General features: G+C 40.9%; 1 protein-coding gene across 1 annotated transcript; it reads left to right on the top strand.

Moving 5' to 3' along the window:
* The first annotated feature begins 1,775 nt into the window (after positions 1 to 1,775).
* LOC135477745 (peroxidasin-like) lies at positions 1,776 to 24,265 on the top strand. The gene is made up of 10 exons (XM_064757940.1): positions 1,776 to 1,780; positions 3,093 to 3,135; positions 6,013 to 6,127; positions 6,871 to 6,994; positions 7,973 to 8,181; positions 8,746 to 8,937; positions 12,456 to 13,170; positions 15,274 to 15,443; positions 17,571 to 17,676; positions 24,091 to 24,265. Exons 1-10 carry the CDS (start codon positions 1,776 to 1,778, stop codon positions 24,194 to 24,196), a joined length of 1,785 nt encoding a protein of 594 aa, XP_064614010.1. The 3' UTR covers positions 24,197 to 24,265.
* The last annotated feature ends 445 nt before the right edge of the window (positions 24,266 to 24,710 follow it).

Genomic DNA, 24,710 nt, shown 5'->3' with positions numbered 1-24,710 from the left:
GCCTATGTGACCTGAATCCGCGTGCATCTCAACACAGTTTGCGGATTAAGGTCTATATGATCGGATTGCCTCATGGGTCTCATTTATATCCCTAACGCTTACCTGTTAGCTGAAACCGCTTTTGTGACCCATTTGACCGACAGGATGAGGAAAGACGTGCCCCAGAATATTTCTGATCGATCGGCATGTAAGAAATGGGCTCGGAGATGACCCGTTTAGCTCGCAGCAAAAAAAAAAAAGATATACAAAGACGTACAACATGAAGAGGAAACCCAAATCAGCGACGACAGTTTTACACAGCTGGCCATTGGTCACACGTAACCTGTCAAATATTCCCCTCTGTCAATTTTCCTCAGTTATAGATGAGTATTATTTTTTTCTTATACCTCTTGTCCATTTACCTCCGTTATAGACGGGTATTATTCTGTTTTTATACCTCTTGTCAATTTTACTCAGTTATAGAAGGATACTATTCTGTTCTTATACCTCTTGTCAATTTACCTCGGTTATAGAAGAGTATTATTCTGTTCTTATACCTCTTGTCAATTTACCTCAGTTATAGAAGGATACTATTCTGTTCTTATACCTCTTGTCAGTTTACCTCCGTTATAGAAGAGTATTATTCTGTTCTTATATCTCTTGTCAATTTACCTCCGTTATAGAAGAGTATTATTCTGTTCTTATACCTCTTGTCAATTTACCTCAGTTATAGAAGGATACTATTCTGTTCTTATACCTCTTGTCAGTTTACCTCCGTTATAGAAGAGTATTATTCTGTTCTTATATCTCTTGTCAATTTACCTCCGTTATAGAAGGGTATTATTCTGTTCTTATACCTCTTGTCAATTTACCTCCGTTATAGAAGGGTATTATTCTGTTCTTATCTGAATTATAGGTGAAAGAATGGTGTGTATTAGACGTCACTGGTCTAGAAATCCTCAAATGATGTGTTGTTGTCACATCAAACAAAAAATAACATGGCAGTAGTCAGAAGACCGAAGTAATAATAATATTTAAAAAAAAAACATAATTGATAATTATGGTCGGTTTCCTCCACTTATAAAACTGATAGTTATCATATTTAAAGGAAAGGTACAGATCAAAAAACGAATTAATACCATAATCAGTGAACCCCGATTGGGAAACAGGTAGGAATCTTGCTTACATCTGGATTATCCTAACTTTCTAACTAAGCAATGATCTGAATCTATGCGTCGAAACAGACATTCGCATACCAATCTTCAACCAATAAAGACGTTCCAGGTCAATAATCGCGAGGCGGCCAATTTCCAAAAACGACGTATAACACAAAAACGCGATTATGCAAAATGTATAGCTGGTCATGGATTGAATGCGCAGTGACAGAAAAAAATGCATATAATATTTGTCACCGAGATACTGCACAATGCGGAAACATGTGTCACACGAACACTAAAATATCTTTTTGTGTCCTGTCTTACTATCTTATAACATGATATAATCAAAAAACGTAAGCCATTTCCTTTTGAGCAGACATGATCTGACATAAAGGAATAAAGTTGTATAAGATACGTGTTGGTGACCAGTCGGTCGCATAGTTGTACAACTCATCTATACATACATTTTGGGGGAAAACACTTCAGGGCCACGTGGTGACGTGGTGACGACACGGTTTAGTTACTGTTTCAGACTACAGACGAGGTTGCTGGATAAAAGAATTTATTTCAGTGGTTATACTCACACTGAATGCTACAACTCTACCCATATTTACAGCCTTGGCATTCTGTCACGTCAAAATGTGGTAAGTAGAAAGTACCGTATTTGAGCCTGAGAAATCAATCGACCAATTTACAGATCTAGCTCGCCATGTGATGGCCTATGGCCTCGCTAGTTCGCGGTGCGTTCCGCTGCATAGCTATTGGTCAGTTGGGTCATATTTCCAAATTCATCAGGTTTTTAACCAGCTAGGTCTTATGGCCGAGGTCTTTGCTATGTTTGAATTTGTAGAGGGTCCGTGGCCGATTAGGTCAGGTGTTGGAATCTACAGAAGGTTCTTGGCAAGTTAATTCCTGTATTTGGGTCTACCAGGGCCGTGGTGAGTTTGGTCTCGAATGATCGAGTACAGCAAACCCTCATGTTCGAATCTAGAAGGCTCCTGGCCAGTTACGTCTTATCTTCGATTCTAGACGACCATTGGCGGGTATTCTAATCCAGCTAACGTTTGGGCAGTTAGACCCTATTTTCCAATCCAGCAAGTCCTTGGCCAATTACGTCTTATCTTCGATTCTAGACGACCATTGGCGGGTATTCTAATCCAGCAAACGTTTGGTCAATTAGACCCCAGTTTCCAATCCAGCAGGCCCTTGGCTAATTTGGTCTAGTTCGCACATATAGCGTCCGTTGAAAACGTATGAACCTAACGGCAATGATATACAAGTGAAATATTGGCGAGTCTTGCGTAAAACTTCGCTCAACATATAATAACAAAGTGTATTATCGTGCTTTGATAGCTGATACGACATTCATAACAATGATCTGATAGCCAGTGCGTTTTCTGATCACTTCATGTTAGAATGCATGCTCTCCTACATGTTTCTCGTCCGCAGTCGATGTCAGATTTGCTTGAATGGAATTGAACTTAAAACCCTTGGGTAGGCGTATGCACTTTCTGACATTCTGTGTGGCATCCATCTCTACAGCTGCCTGTTATTGCCTTAGTGGATTGATAAGGCACTGTGGAAAATTTTAAAGAGTTCAGTTATTTTCCATTTTGCGTAGATTTCTCTCTGTTACTCACGAGGTCGCAAGTTCAAATTCGGCTCTCGCTGCTTACATTGCTGTTTTAAATCACGACATTGGTCAGGTACCTGTACCTGGTGTAAGGCGATGGTTTACATCCGGGCACTCCACCTCCCTCCACATCATAAACCTGATTACGGACATATAAGTGAAAAAGTCTTCAAATCACAAAATAAATAAAAAAGGATGCAGTAAATTTGACCTTGTCTACGTCAGCAGTAACGATAATTACATGTAAGATTCTTGTGGTTAGCAATGTAGTGACAACAAAAACGAAAGCTAAAAATATAAATGTGTCTGGTTTTTTGTTTCAGGAAATTCCTTATACCGTTAATAACAGTCTCCAGTCTCACAACCGTAAGTAGGCTACATATGTGAATAACACATCCTCACCACCTTGAGTAGGCTACACTTGTGAATTACACATCCACAACACCGTGAGTGGGCTACAAATGTGAATTACACATCGTTACCAGCGTAAATAGGCTACATATGTGAATTAGACATCTTCACCAGCGTGAGTAGGCTACACATGTGAATTACACACCCTCACCAGAGTAAATAGGCTACATATGTGAATTACACATCCTCACCAGCATGAGTGGGCTACACATATGAATTACACATCCACACCAGCATGAGCAGGCTACACATATGAATTACACATCCACACCAGCATGAGCAGGCTACACATGTGAATTACACATCTTCACCAGCGTGAATAGGCTACACATGTGAATTACACACCCTCACCAGAGTAAATAGGCTACATATGTGAATTACACATCCTCACCAGCGTGAATAGGCTACACATGTGAATTACACATCCTTACCAGCTTAAGCAGGCCACACATGTGAATTACGCATCCTCACCAGCGTGAGCAGGCTGCATATGTGAATTCCACATCCTCACCAGCGTGAGTAGGTTACACATGTGAATTACACACCCTCACCAGAGTAAATAGGCTACATATGTGAATTACACATCTTCACCACCGTGAGTAGGCTACACTTGTGAATTACACACCCTCACCAGAGTAAATAGGCTACATATGTGAATTACACATCTTCACCACCGTGAGTAGGCTAAACATGTCAATTACACATCTTCATCAGCGTGAATAGGCTACATATGTGAATTACACATCTTCACCAGCGTGAGCAGGCTACACATGTGAATTACACACCCTCACCAGAGTAAATAGGCTACATATGTGAATTACACATCTTCACCACCGTGAATAGGCTACATATGTGAATTACACATCGTCACCACCGTGAATAGGCTACATATGTGAATTACACATCGTCACCACCGTGAGTAGGCTACACATGTCAATTACACATCTTCATCAGCGTGAATAGGCTACATATGTGAATTACACATCCTCACCAGCGTGAGTAGGCTACACATGTGAATTACACACCCTCACCAGAGTAGATAGGCTACATATGTGAATTACACATCTTCACCACCGTGAATAGGCTACATATGTGAATTACACATCGTCACCACCGTGAATAGGCTACATATGTGAATTACACATCGTCACCAGCGTGAGTAGGCTACACATGTGAATTACAAATTCTCACTTGCGTGAATAGGCTACATATGTGAATTACACATCCTCACCAGCGGGAGTAGGCTACATATGTAAATTACACATTCTCACTAGCGTGAATAGGCTACATATGTGAATTACACATCCTCACCAGCGTGAGTAGGCTACATATGTGAATTACAAATCCTCACCAGCGTGAGTAGGCTACATATGTGAATTACACATCCTCACCAGCGTGAGTAGGCTACATACGTGAATTACACATCCTGGCCTAGTGTAGAAACAATCCAGACCTGTGCTGAAGTTTTCATTACATAGTGTTCGTTAATAAGACAACATTCGTGGGTTTCCCAGTTTGCATTCATTTGCTAATTACATGTCTGCTCTCAAAAAGATAATCTGTTAAATTTAACAGAAAGTCTGTTGTCTGAGTGATGCCAGAATGTATTATCTTATTGTAGTGGATTGTTATGTTATTGGAGCATATTACTCTGTTAAATATACCACTAAATTCTCTTGATTCAACATAAAAACTGTATTAGACTAACAGGATACTATATGTTGAACATGACACAACATAATGTTACAATAACTGTTAAAATAAACAGATTATTTTTGGTAGTTTGCGCAATTATTTCATTATCACTAAGTTTGAAAGTCAAATCTGGTATTTTATTTGATTTATTTGATTGGCGTTTTATGTCGTACTCAAAAATATTTCACTTCAATATTTGGAATAATAATATTTTTAATATCTGGACGGCGGCCAGCATTATGGTGGGAGAAAACCGAGCAGAGCCCGGGGAAACCCATGACCATCCGCAGGCTACTGCTGACTTTCCCACGTACGGCTGGAGAGGAGGCTTGCATGAGCTGGACTTGAACTCACAGCAACTGGGTCCTGGGTCATTACGTCAAATCTAGTAGCCACTCCCAATACTGGCGTCACGCTAAGTAGACATCTAAAGTATCACCTGCTTCAGACTTTGGTTTTTCTGTTTGCATGCATGAGTATGAAGTTGTTACATAAGAAATAGCAGCGAGAGAAAAGCATGTAGGAAAACGTTTTCTGTTATAAAATACGACTGTTTCAAGCAATAAATCTACTGTCTCCGCAAATAGACCACATCATTTTAAATTCCTAACACCCATTTCTATATCTATACTGCCCTGAGATCATATACTACAAGAGATAAAATAAAAAATCATTTAGGAAGGTTATATTACACTAAAACGTGTAAACAATTTCAAAGATATCAACGTCAGTAACAGGGTTTACAGGTAAGCTGATAGCAGTTTAGGTACCTGAGTCTCGCCATCAAACATGTCAATCTTGTTGAACTCAACCCAATATCTAGCATGCCACTGTTTTTTTTAAATAATTCTGACTTCACGCGAGGCAATGGGTCGAAACCAAGCTTATGGAGTTTAACATTATGACTTAGAAAAAAGTGTTCTAATTTCATTGTCGTTGCAAGAATATGAATTTCCGTCATATCAATGTGTAGAGCTTGTGTTGTTACGTGTGACTGACTAAAGTCAATTTTAGTAGCGAGTATGATTTATTTTACAGAGAACTTAATATAGGCGACTCGCTTAAAAAATATATGAAAACAAAAGAATACGACGAAAGTCCCATTATAACAATGTGATTTGACGCTTATTTTTGCAGCCATCCATCGCCGTGTTGCCAAATGTCGTTAACCTTGAGATCGCTTCTGTAATCAGGACCGCCATTGCCAGAGTGAACAAAGAAAATGCTGTGATGGAATCGAGGCATTTCACAGGTAGCATGTTTATGCAGAGTTAGAAAAGCTTTGTAAGGTAAAAAAAGTAAACCAAAGTACTGAGTACCTATAGCTCAACCTATAGTCCTGCATGACAGCACCTTCGCTCCGATGTTGTTTTAAACACACTATGTACAGTGGTCTTCAAGATCCACAGGCTGCTAATAAATAAAGGTGAGGCCGTGTAGCGTGCATATTTGTGGCGGTCTGTTATTTCTGTACAGGAGACACACTATAAGAGCCTGAGGTGCGAGCTGGCATGAACTCTGGCACTACTCCAAGAAAAGTAAATGTAAGGATGCATTATTGCAATGTAATGACTTCAAAATAATACCGGATATAATAATAATATAATAATATAAGGTGAAGGACTAAACTTAACCGAAGGCAAATTTTATCTTTTAGGCTACTATGCAGATTTAACTATAAATCATATGGTGAATCAAATGTTACTATTTCCAGGACATTTTGAACAATTTTTTGTGATTTTTTTGTACCTAAGTGAAAAGAATTTGTCATTCAACAATTATAGATTTTAATACATCACTGGTAAAGACATAGAAAGAAATTCTAACTTGTCACGTGACACGTAATGTTTCCGCAATTGTCGCCTGTTGTTGAGAAACACGATGGCTGTTTCCCGTATTCTCGACCTTTCAAGAGTAATCCATCAGAGACAGAAATGACATCACCGAAAAGCCTGATCGGAAGACTTGTTATTTTCATATCGTCTTTTATTTCAGGTATCGATAAAGATGTGACGGATTTCCAGACAGCCGAGCCGATTCTTTTTTCCGAGAGTCCATTAGACGTTCACGAGATCGAGCAGGAAAGCCGGGCAATCAACTGGATAGCCAGCGAAATAAAGTGACTACTTCTGTCTTGGACAGACTTGACTGATCGATAGATCGATTAATTGATTGATGTATGGCGCCTTGCAGGAGAATAATCCCTAAATATGAGGATTATCGCATCGATATGCCTGAAACACGGGCAATGTACATGGCGATAAACCCTAATCACGCGTCAGCACGGCATATTCACCCAGGAGCCTACCACCAATGCGGTCGCTGTGAGTTCAAGTCCAGCTCACCCTGGCTTACCCTCCGGTCGTACGTGGGTAGGTCTCCCAGCAACCTGCGGATGGTCGTGGGTTTCCCTCGTGCCCTACCCACCTTATGTTGGCCGCTTTAAGTGAAATATTCTTGAGTAAGGCGTAAACTACCAATCAAATAAATAAATCAATATTTAGAAGAAGACCCAACTTTATATATATATGGACATGAACACGGAAAAATAACCCAATCTCAACCAAAAAACGTTCGTTTGAAAGCTGATACATTAAGCTTTACATGGTTGTATGAATTGGCAAACAAACGTGCTTTCACTTGGCTACACGAAGCCAGAAACCCGTAAGCTTGTAGGTTTTTTGTTAGTCGGTCAAAGCCGGTAAGGAAAAGTGCATGCAGGCGATAGTTAAGGCTTGATTTCTCAGCGATGGAAGCAGCTGGAGCCACCATATTTCTACTGTCAGCCAAGTGAAAGGTTCTTTTAATAAAACACTTTGAAATACCTTGATTGGTTACGGTCTGCGGAAGTTATGAGGCATTCTCTGTTTTTCTTTTTTTACTTCATAAGCACAGCTGCCTCCATCAGTCTAATCCATCAGTTTCGCTCTGATTGATCGTTGATTTACTTGCTACCAAGACCTAAGCTTTCTTGAAACGCAAGTTTTTTTTAACATTTATTGTTTAGTTTGAAAACCAACAGTTTATCCTTGGGAATTTTTTGGAATTGCGTAAAACTGATACACAGCATTATTACATATCACAATTACTGTGACAGTTCCAGAGGTTTGCCATTCACCCCGGTTGAAGTTATCCGGCACCCAGATGCCGTGGCTTTGAACATCAGCTGTCCTTTCAAGACACCTTTAAACTGCTCCGTCTCCAAGTACCGAACGATTGACGGGTCTTGTAACAACCTAAATAACCCACTCCTGGGGATGGGCTTCACACCCTTCCCCAGAGAGTTACCTGCGGATTATGAACAAGGTAGGCCATATGTCTTTTTCACATAATAGGCTACGATTTAGCCTACAGTCGAAGCATGAATGGACACTTTTAGACAAACCCCAAAGTTTTGGCGGAAACACCCGATATTGACGTAAAACGCTTTCAGACATACCAAATGACGTTTTTATTGAGTAATTTCAAGCACTGCTTCAACATTGCTCAATCCACGACCATACTTGTAAAATAATTGTTTCACATCAAAACCAGTGATAATTGAAATGCGTGTGTGTTATCATTAAGACACATGGATTGCAATCACCGTGTCGTTTTTCATTAGCCAAAGGGTCACATAGTTCACCCCATGGGGGGAGTGGGGGGGGGGGCGCTTAATTAAATTCCTTGCGTATAGATGTATATAAAGACTTTAATCACAGAGAGCAATACCAGGGCAGAGAGGACAATGTGATAGTTAGCAACTGGTCACACATAGCCGGTGAAATACAGCTATGGCACAGAAAGCAAATCCAGGGCAGCGACGACAGTGTGGTAGTTGACAACTCGTCACACGTGACCATTTTACTGTTTTTACTATACAATTGTCAGGTCCCGCCGGTTTACGAGAGTTGCCGAGGACCACGTCACGTGATGGTTCACAGCTACCCGGCGCACGTGAGATTAGCATGCGGTTTCATCATCTGAATAAGACAGCACGTTACGATTCTCACCTGACCTTCATGTTTGCAATTTGGGGTCAGTTCATCGCCCACGACGTTACAGACCGCGCACCTGGGAAAGGTAGGTTCCTACTTGGTGTTTAATGGCGAACCGTTACCATCTAAACATAACAGATATCACTTCTATTTATTCAATCACCCAGGAGCCTCCCACTAACCGTATTAGTATCTAATGGTCGTGGGTTTTCCCCGGGCTCTGCCCGGTTTCCTCCCACCATAATGCTGGCCGCCGTCGTATAAGTGAAATATTCTTGAGTACGGCGTAAAACACCAATCAAATAAATAAATAAATAAATAAATATTAGTATCTCTACCAAAACGTCGCTCGCTGAATAAATAGAAGTTGTGATCAATATATCTGCTATGTTATCCAATTCATCTTCTAAATGCCGTTGAAAAAAAACACACGTTCCAACCTAATGTAACTCGAGTCTCAGCTCTGTAGTCTATTGTTCATCAGTGCTCTTGCGGTGACGTTTTACTCATTCATTTCTGCTTTGACTCGTGCCGCAAATGGCCGTTTCGGCTTTATTCGTGTCGCAAATGGTCATTTCTGCGTTGACGTTGTGTCGCAAGTGGCCATTTCTGTTTGACCCGTGTCGCATATGGTCATTTCTGTTTGACCCGTTTGCAAAGGGTCATTTCTGCTTCATTCTTGTCGCAAATGGTCATTTCTGATTTATCCGTGTCGCAACTCAGATATCGTTAGGACCTAGCTGAAGTTATGTCCACTGACTGTTAGCCAACCAGCCCCGCAAAGGAAACAAAAGAGCGTCTAAAATCAGAAGAATACAAGTTCCAAGGTTTACAAGCTGCTAAAAGGTGGCTTTGAGAATTAAAATGACGCAGTTGATTTTAACGAACTTACAATACTTTGAAGGCTTGTTCTTTCCAGTTATAATATAAGTTAGCTTTTTCAAAATTATTAAAGTGGTTGTTGGTGAACGGAACTGGTCGAGGGGTATATAGATGATCAGTTTATGGCATGGGTATTGATACCCCAGAAGCAAATGATACTGAAATCTTTCACTGGTTCTTTTCTGCCCCTCCATGTAGGTCACCGACAGTCCGTCATTGACTGCTGTAACCAAGACATTCCCACGTAAGACCATCACTTCCCATAAATGTTCAACATTTTTTCGTATAGATTATTGCATCGATTATACCAGATTTGCGTTCTTTCATAAAATTCTTTACAATATGTGGTGAGAAAGCCTTTATAGTGAGTTCGTCATTCCTATATTGTGTTATCCAGGGGGGATGTACGCCGAGAATGTAAACTAAGAAATTGTAAAGACGATCACAAAGTTTTCATGTGCACTATAATATCACTGTATGAATTTTGTTTCACTGAAACATTTCGGTGTTTACTGTAAGTATGTCTCCGTTGAAGGTAATTACAGCTAACTTTCGTTTTCATTCATATATTGTACGGAATAATTTGTGATTGCTTCTTTCACACGTCAGGGGGAAATGTTTCAACATAGACGTTCCAGAGAACGACATTTTCCAGGGTTGGGGACGTAAATGTCTTAATTTTCCACGGTCAGCTCCAGTGACAGACTTAAACTGTCGACAAGGTGAGGGCTTTTTCTTTTATCCATTTTGAAGTAATCTAGTGCACACGTACTTGAACTGATTTAGACTTTACGTTGTAACACAAGTAATTAATATGCTAAATTCAGCTAACATTTAAGTTGTCTTCGACGAAAATTTTAAACCATTCCCAGTTAGATGGATCCCCGCCAATATTATAAATCTGTTACACATGCATATATTGTAATGCAGTTACATATACTGTAATGCGATTGCACATGCATATACTGTAACACTGTTACACATGCATACAGTGTAATGTTGTTACACGTGCATACACTGTAATCATGCTACACATGCAAACACTGTAATGATGTTACACATGCATACACTGTAACGCTGTAACGCATACATACACTGTAATGCTGTTACGCATTCATATACTGTAATGCTGTTACACACACATGAACAGTAACGCTGTTACAAATTCATATACTGTAATGTTGTTACACACACATATACTCTAATGCTGTTACACATACGTGTACTGTAACGCGTCTGACTATGCTGACAAGATTTGCTGGGTGCTTTTATCGCGTTTTCACTGTAGTTACTATCCATTGTGTGTAGTGGCTATCGTGTAATATACAGTGAAATATATCTGCATATACAAAGATTATAGTACAAAAACCACCTATGAAGAAAGCACGATAAATCGCGATCCTAGCATCAAACTTTGGAAGTTGCTGACGTTCAAAGATGATCAATTAACACAAAGTCTTTCTTCGTATACACCTAATCTACACCAGGCCAGCGTGAGCAGCTGAATCAAGCCTCATCCTTTATCGATGGCAGCAGTGTGTACGGGCAAACCCGAGAAAAAGCCGCCTTTCTCCGTCGGTTCACCGCAGGTACTGTGACAAGTTATTCCCCAAAAAGGTACCACCTGGAAGAAGTACCCAATTTCAACTTAAAACTTACAGAATTGGGCCCAAATTCTGGATAAACTGAAACAAAATGATTTTATACGAAAATAACTATTTTGGAAAGAAGAATCGAGCGTCTGCCTCGAGTCACAACTTTGTGAAAAAATGTTTTACGCTTTTCTTAGAAAATCAAAAGATTGGTCTATGATTTGGAAACAAGAGTACATTAAACTTTTTACGTATATGTTTCCTGAACCCATTTATGGTTCATCTTTAATGTGGGAATTCTGGTGAGGCATATCACATGGTTTTGTTCACCGTTCGTTATTGTATACTTTGAAGACACGTCGTTATAACAATTTCTGACGTTTGACTGGGGATGTTTCTTTTGTAATTCAAAGGAGAACTTACTATGTCTGAGCCAGACCACTTGCCCTTCCGGTCCCACCCAAACTTTATGGGAGAAAAACAGGGATATACAACCATGCAGTCAGGTAACGTGATTAAATGTCAAACGACAACCAGTAGCCTTATTAATCTAAAGAAGTACACGATGGGCTATGATTTTACCACACCTGTCGATTACGTAGAGCCAATAGTTTTCTGCTGTTTGTTATTTGCCCGGCTATATGTTTCTACACTTCCATGCATCTACATAAAAAAGGACGTACTCTTTTCTGCTAAACAATATGATATCAAGCTATCTGTACACAGTAGGTACCATACATGGATGTATTATCTAATTCCTATATTTGATTGTTGTGTTATATCGATTTGTACCTGAAAACATTTCAGTTGTCTAAAGAAAATTTCTGAATGGAGATAAATGCCGGTTCAGACACAACTTGGAGAAAAACACATAACCATACATTGCCAGGTACCCGGCTGAGTGGAGACCATATGGGGTCAGGAACCGTAAGGGTTTGTTCCTGCCAAGCTCATGGTTACTCCGCACGAACGTGGACTAGTACAGGGAAAAATTGTAGATCTGTCATCTTAATACAAAAACGCATTTGGGGGCCTACAATTCACGATAGGGTGTGACTTGCATCGAAATTACATGATTATCAGATCTGGCCTGCAAAATTGTTCAATTCTATGCTCTTTCTGCGTTCAGGGGACGACCGCGTGACTGTCTATGCCGGTTTGACAGGGATGGAGACGCTCTGGTTTCGGGAGCACAATCGTTTAGCCCGTCTTCTCGCTGAGGAAAATCCTAAATGGGACGACGAGACGTTGTACCAGGAGGCTCGGAGGCTAGTCATAGCCCTGATCCAACACGTGACATACAGCGAGTGGCTCCCTCTATCGCTAGGCTCCGATGTTATGAACCAGTATCAGCTCCACCTATCGGACGAAGGCTACTTCACCGGGTATGACCCTTCCGTCGATCCGTCCACAACTAACGAAGTGGCCACGGCTGCTTTTCGTTTCGGACACTCGCTCATGCGATCAAACTTTAACCTGGTTGACAAACTCTACCAGCCAGCGGACGGACCGCCACTTCGGTTGGAGGATATGTTCTTCAAGTCCAACATCTATCTGATGCATGAACAACAGTTTATGCGGGGAACACTTGTTGATGCCAGTAAGGATGTGAGTCGTATTGTGACGAACGCTCTTGTCAACAACCTCTACCAGACCAGATACGGAAACGGATTCGATCTGCCCGCATTCAACATTCAGCGGGGAAGAGACCATGGGCTGTCACCTTACAATGATTTTAGAGATTTATTCGGACTGACCGTGGCATCAGAATTCTCCACGAATTCGTCTAGTGGTTTTTCAGATATGTCTCCACACACGGTGGAAATACTACAGCAAATTTACTCGTAAGTATATTAAAGCATGTACATTGGCTACGATGAGGAGCTAATTTGTATCGTTGCCAAGCATTATTGTTAAAACATATGACTGGGTAAGAATTTATGAGGGATACAGCTATGTGTGCGAAAGTGCAGACTTGTGTGTAGGACAATGGAGCTTAGGGAGAAGTACATTACCTCTCGCCATTCTTTAAAACTTAGCAAACTTTTTCTCGGGCAAAAAGACAATAATTCATTTTGTGTTAATACGACTTTCGTCACTATATCCAGAATAATATTAAACATCTGTTTAATGGGACAGTTTATTCATCGTGTTGAATTAGATCGCCATGTTGGATATATGAACTGCTGCAATCAAAGCGCAGTTGAGACATATTTTGTCATCAACAACTTATATACTAGCATGATACACGATCTGAATATTGATTCCCCCCATTAGCCCAGAACATTTCTTGCTTCTCTCCATCATCATTGAACACTGCTTCACTTTGCATGATTCAGTCCTCATTTCGTACTTTATGTACTTTCTTAGTTCTTTGATGGTTTGTTAAACCTTGTTTTGGGAATTGGTCTTACGATTATTGACACGGAAGGTCCATTTTGATTGACGGCGCGTATACGAATGTCTGTTTTGACGCATAGAATATCATGCTTCCGTATTTTAAGCAAAAAAAAAAACGTCATTTATGGTTTCATTTTGGCCTAACCTATATTTCTTTATATGCTGTTTAATGATATACCCGGTTGTGCTCTGTTTTATCGGTAGAAAAAAACCCGCGCCAACCACCTCACTTCTTCATACGGGCTCACATGACAAACCACCACACTTCTCCATACAGGCTCACATGACAAACCACCACACTTCTCCATACAGGCCCACTTGACAAACCACCACACTTCTCCATACAGGCTCACATGACAAACCACCACGCTTCTCCATACAGGCCCACATGACAAACCACCACACTTCTCCATACAGGCCCACATGACAAACCACCACACTTCTCCATACAGGGCCACATGACAAACCACCACACTTCTCCATACAGGCCCACATGACAAACCACCACGCTTCTCCATACAGGGCCACATGACAAACCACCACGCTTCTCCATACAGGCCCACATGACAAACCACCACACTTCTCCATACAGGCCCACATGACAAACCACCACGCTTCTTCATACAGGGCCACATGACAAACCACCACACTTCTCCATACAGGCCCACATGACAAACCACCACGCTTCTCCATACAGGGCCACATGACAAACCACCACACTTCTCCATACAGGCCCACATGACAAACCACCACACTTCTCCATACAGGCCCACATGACAAACCACCACGCTTCTAGACAGACCCACATGACAAACCACCACGCTTCTCCATACAGGCCCACATGACAAACCACCACGCTTCTAGACAGACCCACATGACAAACCACCACGCTTCTAGACAGACCCACATGACAAACAACCACGCTTCTCAATACAGGGCCACATGACAAACCACCACGCTTCTCCATACAGGCCCACATGACAAACCACCACACTTCTCCATACAGGGCCACATGACAAACCACCACACTTCTCCATACAGGCCCACTTGACAAACCACCACACTTCTCCATACAGGGCCACATGACAAACCACCACACGACTCCATACAGGCCCACATGACAAACCACCACACTTCTCCATACAGGCCCACATGACAAACCACCACGCTTCTAGACAGACGCACATGACAAACCACCACGCTTCTCCATACAGGGCCACATGACAAACCACCACACTTCTCCATTTAGGCCCACATGACAAATCACGACACTTACAAGCTATTACAGCCAAAACAAAACCAGCAAAACTATAATTCGAGTGTACAACATCATGGCAGCAGAAGTACAGATTTTACTCTCTGCTCTGCGTCTTTAATTATATGACATGATACGTAGTTGGCATGTTTGCACTCCCTCTTGTCTGATAGGTCACTTGGGCGATGTTACTAAAAATACACAGGGAAATACTGAAACATTATTTGTGAAAATTTATTTCACTGTTTTTCTTTTTAATTTTTTTCTGATGATTTCTCAAAACCACATCCAGTGATCCAGATGACGTGGACGTTTGGACAGGTGGCGTATCGGAGCGCCCTCTACCTGGTGCGGCAGTTGGTCCTCTTTTCGCCAATATGCTGGGATGGCAGTTTTTTAAATATCGATATGGAGACAGGTTTTGGTATGAGACGAATGCCACACCACAGGCCTTCACTTTAGGTAATGCTAGTACCCTTTGAGAGTTATGAATGAATTCAAAGCACTTTCCTTCAAAGGATACATAAATAAGTAATGCAAAATGAAGAGTATGGTTTGAAGGAAAATATAGATATGACCAAAAAAATGGGAAAAAAATTTCAATTTTTTTTTGGCGTATATATTTTCTAACAAGCCCTCTATTGTATGCACAGTTTCCATCAATGTTCGGAAAATATTCGGAAATGACGCCATCGATGAACATACTTGAAACGCAGGACCTCCTAATTGGTGCTCCTAATTTCCGCTCTACCATCAACAAAAAGCTATCATCGTTGACGTCAACACAGCAGGCTACTTAATGCCTGGACTGACTACTGGGAACAGGGAAAGCTGCAGTTTAAAGCCTTTGTTACACCCGAATAAAAAAATAAGCGGAGAAGCTTATATGTTACGTATGTTAGCCCAAACCCTAAACTCCATATTAAGGAATAAAAACGTAGAAACAGCGATGTGTGGTAAATTTGTAACGCTAATGGGAGACTCGAGGACGAGCTACACAGACGGCCCAAATGACAGTAAAACGCATCGTTTTCTTCTCTGACGTTACAGTGTACTTCATATACTTTTTATGAACACACGCACACTGATAAATTGTGACGCAATAATGGAAAAAACAAATGAGTTCACAGTTTTGGACCGTCTTGCTATAGGCGGGAAGGAGTTTTACTGTTGACGACTGGTATACGAATGTCCCTTTCCATGTCTAGATTATTTTGAACAAATTCCTTCAGAACAGATTAGTGGCTATTGTAAAAGAAGCCTATCTAATTGACCATCAAATCCATTGGTTAATGTTGTGTAAGCACGTGGATGGTATATCGGGTGGGCATTAAAAAAATGGGCCATACTTTGATGCTGCATTGCTCCATTATCCTTTGTTCAAACCTTTTCAAACTTTAGACATTTAAATGTCATGACTTTGTTAATATACTGACCAATTTTCAAGGTCATAGCTTGAGTAGTCGGTAAACAGGGTTAAAATGAAAACATAGCCTCAAAAACACACGTTCCGGTGACCCACATTGCATCACCTGTCAGGTGTCATGAGTAGAGCGCGTGCTGCACCAGAGTGACACACGTCAATCTAGTGTCGTCTGGAAAAATTGTCCGGCTCTAGTGTCAGAGAAATCGTTCTGTCAGATAGGCACAAGTTTTGCTGAATGGTTTTCTCTGTCGCAGACAAGGAATTGATCACCTTTTCAAGTAAAACAAGGTAGAATATCATTTTGAAATGTCCGGAACATGCGTTTTTGACTATATTTTGAATTTGGTCCCGTGAAATGTGGTCTGTATACTTAGGACATAATGGCTTTTGAGTGTGTAAATTTTTAGAAGCTGACATAAGAGGGTTTCGGAGATATTGAGTGTCAAATTACGGCCCATTTTTTATGCTCACCCGATATAAATGCTTTGATCTATAATGAGATTTCCTTCCGTTTCTTCGAAGAACACACCTATCATTTTAATAGGAATTTCTTTATTTATTCCTACCGAACTGGCTAGGATTATGATTGGAGAAACTGATGAAAGCCACTGCATCTCTCAGATTAACGGTACCAATAGATTGTAAGGCACAACTTAGCAAGACAGAAAAGACAAGATGATCAAGTATATTTATTGGCCAACAGAAAATGTTTTATAACTGCAAAATAAACAAGTTCTCTTTTTCATAGTGAGCAGGGGCAGGCCGTGGTCTAGTGCTTATAGGTGCTTGCCTTTAAATGTCTAGAACAGACGAGTTGCTGGTTCAAACCCGGAATTTGCATGCGGGGAATTTTGTAGCTTCTCCAGCTTTCATTGCTTGCAGAGCCTTGGTGACAATAAGAGGTCAACGACGACGCACGTATGACTGTTCATTTCTTCGAATCACTTCTTTTCCACCGCTGTGCATATCTTTACATCACACATGGGAAATTCGTCAGTAACTCGCCAAAGGTCGGTGTGGTTTACCCAGTGCGCTCCGATTTCCTCCACCCAAGACATTGACAGCCGTCAGTGAAAAATTGCTTTTGTTGCCAACACGAAGGCCATATCCATTTATGGTGTATGTTCTCTGACTAACCGTCGCGATCTGTCGGACTGTTTCAGAACAACTCTCTGAAATCAGGAACGCCACGCTCGCACATTTACTCTGCCGGAATCTGGAGCTGGACACTATCCAACCCCGTGTGTTCGAGAAACACACAGCCCCTGGGTAAGTATAAGCGGTTGTGATCACATTCGTGTTTACCATTGTGTGCGAACGTCACAATCGGAACTATCAGCAAAAACCAATGTCCTTCTGATACATGCATTTTATGTATCTCAGTCTTTATGGAACATTGGCCAGTGTTCTATATATCGAGTGTCACGAAGTGTCCGAATTGCGATTGTCTGGAAACAAAAGAAAGTTTTACAGCATTATTTTTTTAAGAATTAAGAGATGTTAAGCAACATACAGTTTTCATAAAATATAAAATTTATTTATTTGATTTGTGTTTTAAGCCGTACTCAAGAATATTTCACTTACACGACGGCGGCCAGCGTTATGGTGGGAGGAAACTGGACAGAGCCCGGCGGAAACCCACGACCATCCTCAGGTTGCTGGTAGACCTTCCCACTTACGGCAGGAGAGGAAGCCAGCATGCGCTGGACTTGCATAAAATATTAAAGAAAAGCGATAAGTCACCATTACTTTGTATACATAACTACATAGGCTAAACCAAAAGAGCAGTGTTGCAACTGGCATCATCCGCTTCAAGGCTCAGCTAGCAACATGGAATTTAGGAAAGTGGAAATCCCTGGTATATAATAATACGGTACTTATAAACAAAATTAATTTAATATTCTAGTGGCCAGTTTGAACAGCAAGTTTATTTTATATTTGAAATGAAGAAAATAAAAATAAATTAGCATCAACGGATATATCGTATTATTTAAAATTTTATTGAATTTATCTATTTTGCATCTTATTTCAGAAATAGCCGAGTTAACTGTTCTCAGTTGGTGGAAATCGACATTTCAAAATGGAGAACTTAACGATACTAGTCACTGCAAACATCTTGTAACGGTGCTTGACATGACACCAAATTAAAATATTCAGTCTTTATGGAGTTACGTGAAAAGGTTTTTGTGAAATATCCAGTCTAATTTGTGCCACATGAGGTAATACATGTGAAATATTCAGTTTTAGATGTGCCACATGAGGTAATACATGTGAAATATTCAGCCTTAGTTGTGCCACATGAGGTAATACATGTGAAATATTCAGCCTTAGATGTGCCACATGAGGTAATACATGTGAAATATTCAGCCTTAGTTGTGCCACATGAGGTAATACATGTGAAATATTCAGCCTTAGTTGTGCCACATGACGTAATACATGTGAAATATTCAGCCTTAGATGTGCCACGTGAGGTAGTACATGTGAAATATTCAGCCTTAGATGTGCCACATGAGGTAATACATGTGAAATACTCACCCTTAGATGTGCCACGAGGTAATACATGTGAAATATTCAGCCTTAGTTGTGCCACATGAGGTAATACATATGAAATATTCAGCCTTAGTTGTGCCACATGAGGTAATACATGTGAAATATTCAGTTTTAGATGTGCCACATGAGGTAATACATGTGAAATATTCAGTTTTAGATGTGCTACATGACGTAATACATGTGAAATATTCAGTTTTAGATGTGCCCCATGACGTAATACATGTGAAATATTCAGTCTTAGATGTGCCACATGAGGTAATACATGTGAAATACTCACCCTTAGATGTGCCACGAGGTAATACATGTGAAATATTCAGTTTTAGATGTGCCCCATGACGTAATACATGTGAAATATTCAGTTTTAGATGTGCCACATGAGGTAATACATGTGAAATATTCAGCCTTAGATGTGCCACATGAGGTAATACATGTGAAATATTCAGCCTTAGATGTGCCACATGAGGTAGTACATGTGAAATATTCAGCCTTAGTTGTGCCACATGAGGTAATACATATGAAATATTCAGCCTTAGTTGTGCCACATGAGGTAATACATGTGAAATATTCAGTTTTAGATGTGCCACATGAGGTAATACATGTGAAATATTCAGTCTTAGATGTGCCACATGAGGTAATACATGTGAAATATTCAGTCTTAGATGTGCCCCATGAGGTAATACATGTGAAATATTCAGCCTTAGTTGTGCCACATGAGGTAATACATGTGAAATATTCAGTTTTAGATGTGCCACATGAGGTAATACATGTGAAATATTCAGTTTTAGATGTGCCACATGAGGTAATACATGTGAAAGTATTTTTTGGTATGATGAGGTACTAAATGTAAAATATCAGCCTTAATGGAGTTAATTATATTTAGTCATACCTGTCTATAGTCCTAAACTGGCATGTGGCATCTACACATAAGTATCGAACCGAATTATATATTGTGGATATGCCATTGTCAAGATTTCAGACGATGGTAGTTTTCTGTGTACGTTTATTGTAGGATAATAAAATGGCTCATAAAAATAGGCTTGAGCTAACTGAGTTTTATCTTTTATGGTATACTAATTTTATTTGTTCTGGCTTAGTGAACTGGGTACATAAAGTGGGATGGCTGAGTACCAGAGTGAGTGAGTAAGTGCTTGGGACGTCATACTTAAAAAATTTTCAGTCATATGACAACGAAAGAATCCTTAGAGTGCATGTAATGTGCCTCCATTTTGCAGGACGGATTTCCACCGCTCTTTTATCTAGTGCTGCTTCACTGAGACGACTTACCGAAGGCAAGTAAGCCGCTCAGCCCGAGCCATGATGCTGATACAGGTCAATCAGTTGTTGCACTATCCCCTTTATGCTGAACGCCAAGCCAGGAAGTTACAACTTTCTCTCTTGTAAAATCTTAGGTGTCACTCGACCCGGCATTGACCCTAGATCTACCACTCCGGAAGCGGACGCTCTACTAACTGTCCTATTGGGGTCGGTCTGAGTACCAGAACAAGGAGTTCTAATCTTAATTTATGAATCGAAACCGACATTCCAGTATACCCGCCGTCTATGAAGGTTCCGGATCCATAATCGCAAGTTCGATTCTCAAAACGGCGTTTAAATCAAACCACAAAAGAACTGAAAAAAAAAAATAAAAAAGTATATAAAATACGAAACTTGGACGGAATCATGCAAAAAGAAGCAGTTTCAGCAATGATGGAAAGACGCAAGGAATGTTCTAGGCAACTGAGTAAAATGTTCAAATCGTATGGCATGCTAGTATCTAACTTGTCGATAATCCAAATATGTGACCGCGCGCTTTGATTGCAATTGTTCATATATCCACGTGGCGAACTGATTCAACGCGATGAATAAATTCAGGTTAAGCGGAATTAGACACAATTATGAAATAAGAGTGCCAGAGAATCTGGGAGCTGTGCCCATATTTACCTATAAGAGAATCATATTCATTGAAAAACTTAACAAACTTGGAGTGAAAGGGCTTGGTGTAACAAGCACGACACACCAGTTTCTATGTTATTCACTTGTGACGTTGATTGAAATCGTCACTCAACACACAGGACCCTCTGGTTTCTTGCTATCGAAGTTAGTATAAATTTACAATGTCAAAATTGCAGCCATATGTCTTGCCGTAAAGTCAACGTGACAGGAACCGTCTTGGTCTTTGTACAAAGTCCAGGAAGGGTGGAAACGTGATTCGTTCGTAAAAAGTACATTTTGCCAGCAGTGCGGACATGCTGTCTGCACCTCTGTAACCATGCTTGATGACGTCGTGGTAGTTCATACGCTTGATCCGACTGACATGTAGGGTGAAGGACACACGACCGCCATTGCTTCCGAGGTAGCCTTCTGATTGGCTGTTGGCAAATCACTCTTTAAATCATGACAGCCTCGTTTCAGGTCCGCTATTTGCGGCTATGTATGGCCGTACAGCGTAAAGCTCTATCAAGGATCTATCTTCATTATCAGACTCATCCTCCGTGACCTAAAATCTCTCCTTAAAGCTAAAATAAGTCTGTGCATATCTATGCAATAAAGTAAGAAAGGCAGAATTTAATTTCTTTCAGTCCAAACGGGCTTATTGTTTGAAGGTGTATTCGGATAACATTGCTGTATTAATTTGCCTACGCGATATGGAAAATCTCTCTTTTTCGGAATTATTCCCCACCTGAAGAAGGGAAAATTGCCACAATTACATTTCGTAAGGATGTCATGGTTGTGCTACCCATCATGTTCGCATACATATCCGTCGCGTGTCAAACCTTAAAGGAGTTCCCTCAGTGAGAAAGTGAGCCGCACTCTCCGAGCACAGGTCCTGTCATAACACAGCAAGGCTACTGACAGGAGAAATTTTCTAGCGATCATACTCTCCCCAGTTAGACGTTCAAACTACTGAATTCTGCGCCACTGCCCTGAGAATATCTCAGCCATTGAAACAGTGGCAAGTTAAGCAATGCAGGTGGTCAGTACTGAACCTTATGTTGTCAGATCAGGGGAGGTAATACTGGTCCAGGCACTGGACTAGACCTCGTGGCATCAACGACAAACGTATCGAGAACAACGTGCGCGCGACCCATGCAACGATGGTCTGGAATTCGAGCGGTTTCTACGGTTTTTTTGGACCACAAATCCACTGATCTTGCCCAGGCGTCGTTACCCATGGACGTCCAGAGCGCGGACGATCTCTTACGTCTTGAAAAAGTCACTGGTTTTAGGCGAGCGCTGCGATGGTGTTTCTGTGACAATGCATTAGCCTCGCGACCTCATGTTGGCTAAATCCTGAAGACAATTTTTTAGGTCTAGGATCTAGGCATATCTGAGGCTAATTCCTCCGCAGCTAACGGCAAAAAATTTATGTATGGAAGAAACCGGAAAAAATCGTCGGCTTTTGGCAAGTAAACTGACGAACGTGCAGAGCGAGATCAGTGTGTACGAGTATGTCATAGCGTTAGGACAGAAGAGACTTCATGTAAGACCACACAAACGGTGATTGAAACCAAGACCTGCAGAACACTATAAAGGCAGGTGAATCTCGAGACTTACATTCGAAAGACATAACCAGTGCTCTGTTGAGACATATGCATCCAGATGTTAATCCCTCTTGCTACAAACTGCGTATTATATCAAAGTTTCAAGATCTGACTTACCGGTATACCATAATTCTCCTGTGGAATTAGCACCAGTGCTGTTTATCAAGTTAACAGGACTTTATAATAAGAGTTCGTAAAATACCTGCCCTAACTCCTCATGTGGTCTGAAAATGAGCGTTTGAATCACATATTACAATCTGACAGTTATAAACTAGCTTTGTGCAGAGAATTAGCCCTTATTTTACGATACAGAAGAGTGAGTGAGTGAGTGCTCTGGGTTTAACGTCGTACTTAAGAATTTTCAGTCATGTATGATGACGAAAGAGTGCATGTAAATGTGCCTCCTTGTCACAGGACGGATTTCCACCTCTCTTTTATTTAGTGGTGCTGCTGCTTTACTGAGGCGACTTACCGAAGGAGAGCGAGTCGCCCCACCCGAGCCATTACACTAATACCAGTCAACCGGTCGTTGCACTTGCCCTTAATGCTGAACCCCGAGCAAGGAAGCCACAACTTCCTCTTTTAGGGTCTTAGGGTGAGTGAGTGAGTGCTTGGGGTTTAGCGTCGTACTCAACAATTTTTCAGTCATATGACGACGAAGGGTCTTAGGTGTGACCAGACCCAGGATTGAGCCTGGATCTACCGCCCCAGAAGCGGAGGTTCTACTGAACCGGTTCGATACAGAACAAGTTTGAAACGAAGCTTCTTACGTCATTACGTCGCAATGGCAGTCACGTGCTCATAACGTACAGAGTCTCGTCAAGGGGATAGCCCGGCTTTACGGAAAACACATCGTGACGTCAGAAGTACGTAATATCAATAGGTTGACGAAAACTCATTGTTACGTCATTATGTTGACAACTCAGAAGAATCGGCCTTTGTCAACAGGTCAGCTGTTTACTGCTCTGACTTCTCGTTCCCACAGTTACACAAATTAATTCGTGTTTTTTATGAGAACGAGTTTTCACCAGTAGACTTTTCACTGGCGACTTGTCTAGGGCTATAACGTTCTGTGTTAGCAATAACCATCAACATAAGTACTGTGCTACAGTTGTAATTCCGTCTGTATATTTTGGAGATGAGGAACTGTTCGTCGTGACAGGATGAGATGCCTCGTCTTTGTTCTTCTCCTCCTGGCACTCGCCTTGTGCCTAGAGGATCTGCCCGTCATCCTTAACAAGACAGAGGCCCACGCCTTTCTCATCGGTGTTCAGCAGACATCTTACCCAGTCCAGATTGTACCTGTGAGTACCGAATGTTCGTCAACGGAAAACGCCGAGTTTACACTAGCGTAGATTAACCGGACTGAAAAAGGACTTAAAACCGGCTCCCGAATTTATGTCTGCTTGCGTTCACATGTCGATCAATAGATCTGGATACATTACCCCATTAATGTTAAATTAATAGAATATGCGTTATATTTAACAGAGCAATCTGCTGCGGTAGCAGAATACATTCTAGCATCACTAAGACACCAGACTTCCTTTTAAAATTAACAGATTAATTTTTTGAATGTGGGTATCTTTTACAGGGAACTAACCGTGAAGGCGAATTGGTGGAAGAAGCTCTGGAAGAGTCTGAAAATGGTGAAAACGAATCGTCAATACACGCTTCGGAAAGCGAAGAAATTGAGGTGATTGGAGAAAACGAAGAACAGCAATAACGGACACATCTTGCAGCTATATATGTACATGTACGTAATGAGACACGGAAGTTGGGCATGTGTGAAATTATCACATCAGTGGAATAAATTTTTCAAGAAAAGCTAAAAGTTTATGTTGAACTGTTTTTTAGAAATACGTTTTGGGGCACTGATATAACAAATTCATGAAACTCCTTTACCCACAGAGATGTTTCTAGGATAAAATCACCCTCGCAGTCACTGACTGCCTCAGTTCAAGAATTCTTCAATTGGATTAGTTACCAAAGGTTTTTGTATATTTTAACATGTTTGTTTTATGCTCATTGCAGCTTTTTCCAATTACTGCCGATGTGGCGCTAAGCCATAATCATTCATTCATTCATTCACTTTCACTTCAATATTTATTTTTCTGATTGGTGTTTTAGACCGTACTTACGAATGTTTTACTCATACGACGGCGACCAGCATTATGGTGGGAGAAAATCGAGCACAGGCCCGTCGAAACCTAC

This window comes from Liolophura sinensis, chromosome 11, assembly GCF_032854445.1.
Source record: "Liolophura sinensis isolate JHLJ2023 chromosome 11, CUHK_Ljap_v2, whole genome shotgun sequence".
Lineage (NCBI taxonomy): Eukaryota > Metazoa > Mollusca > Polyplacophora > Chitonida > Chitonidae > Liolophura > Liolophura sinensis.
The sequence above is the reverse complement of the archived record's forward strand: the minus strand, read 5'-3'. Positions and strand labels throughout refer to the sequence as shown.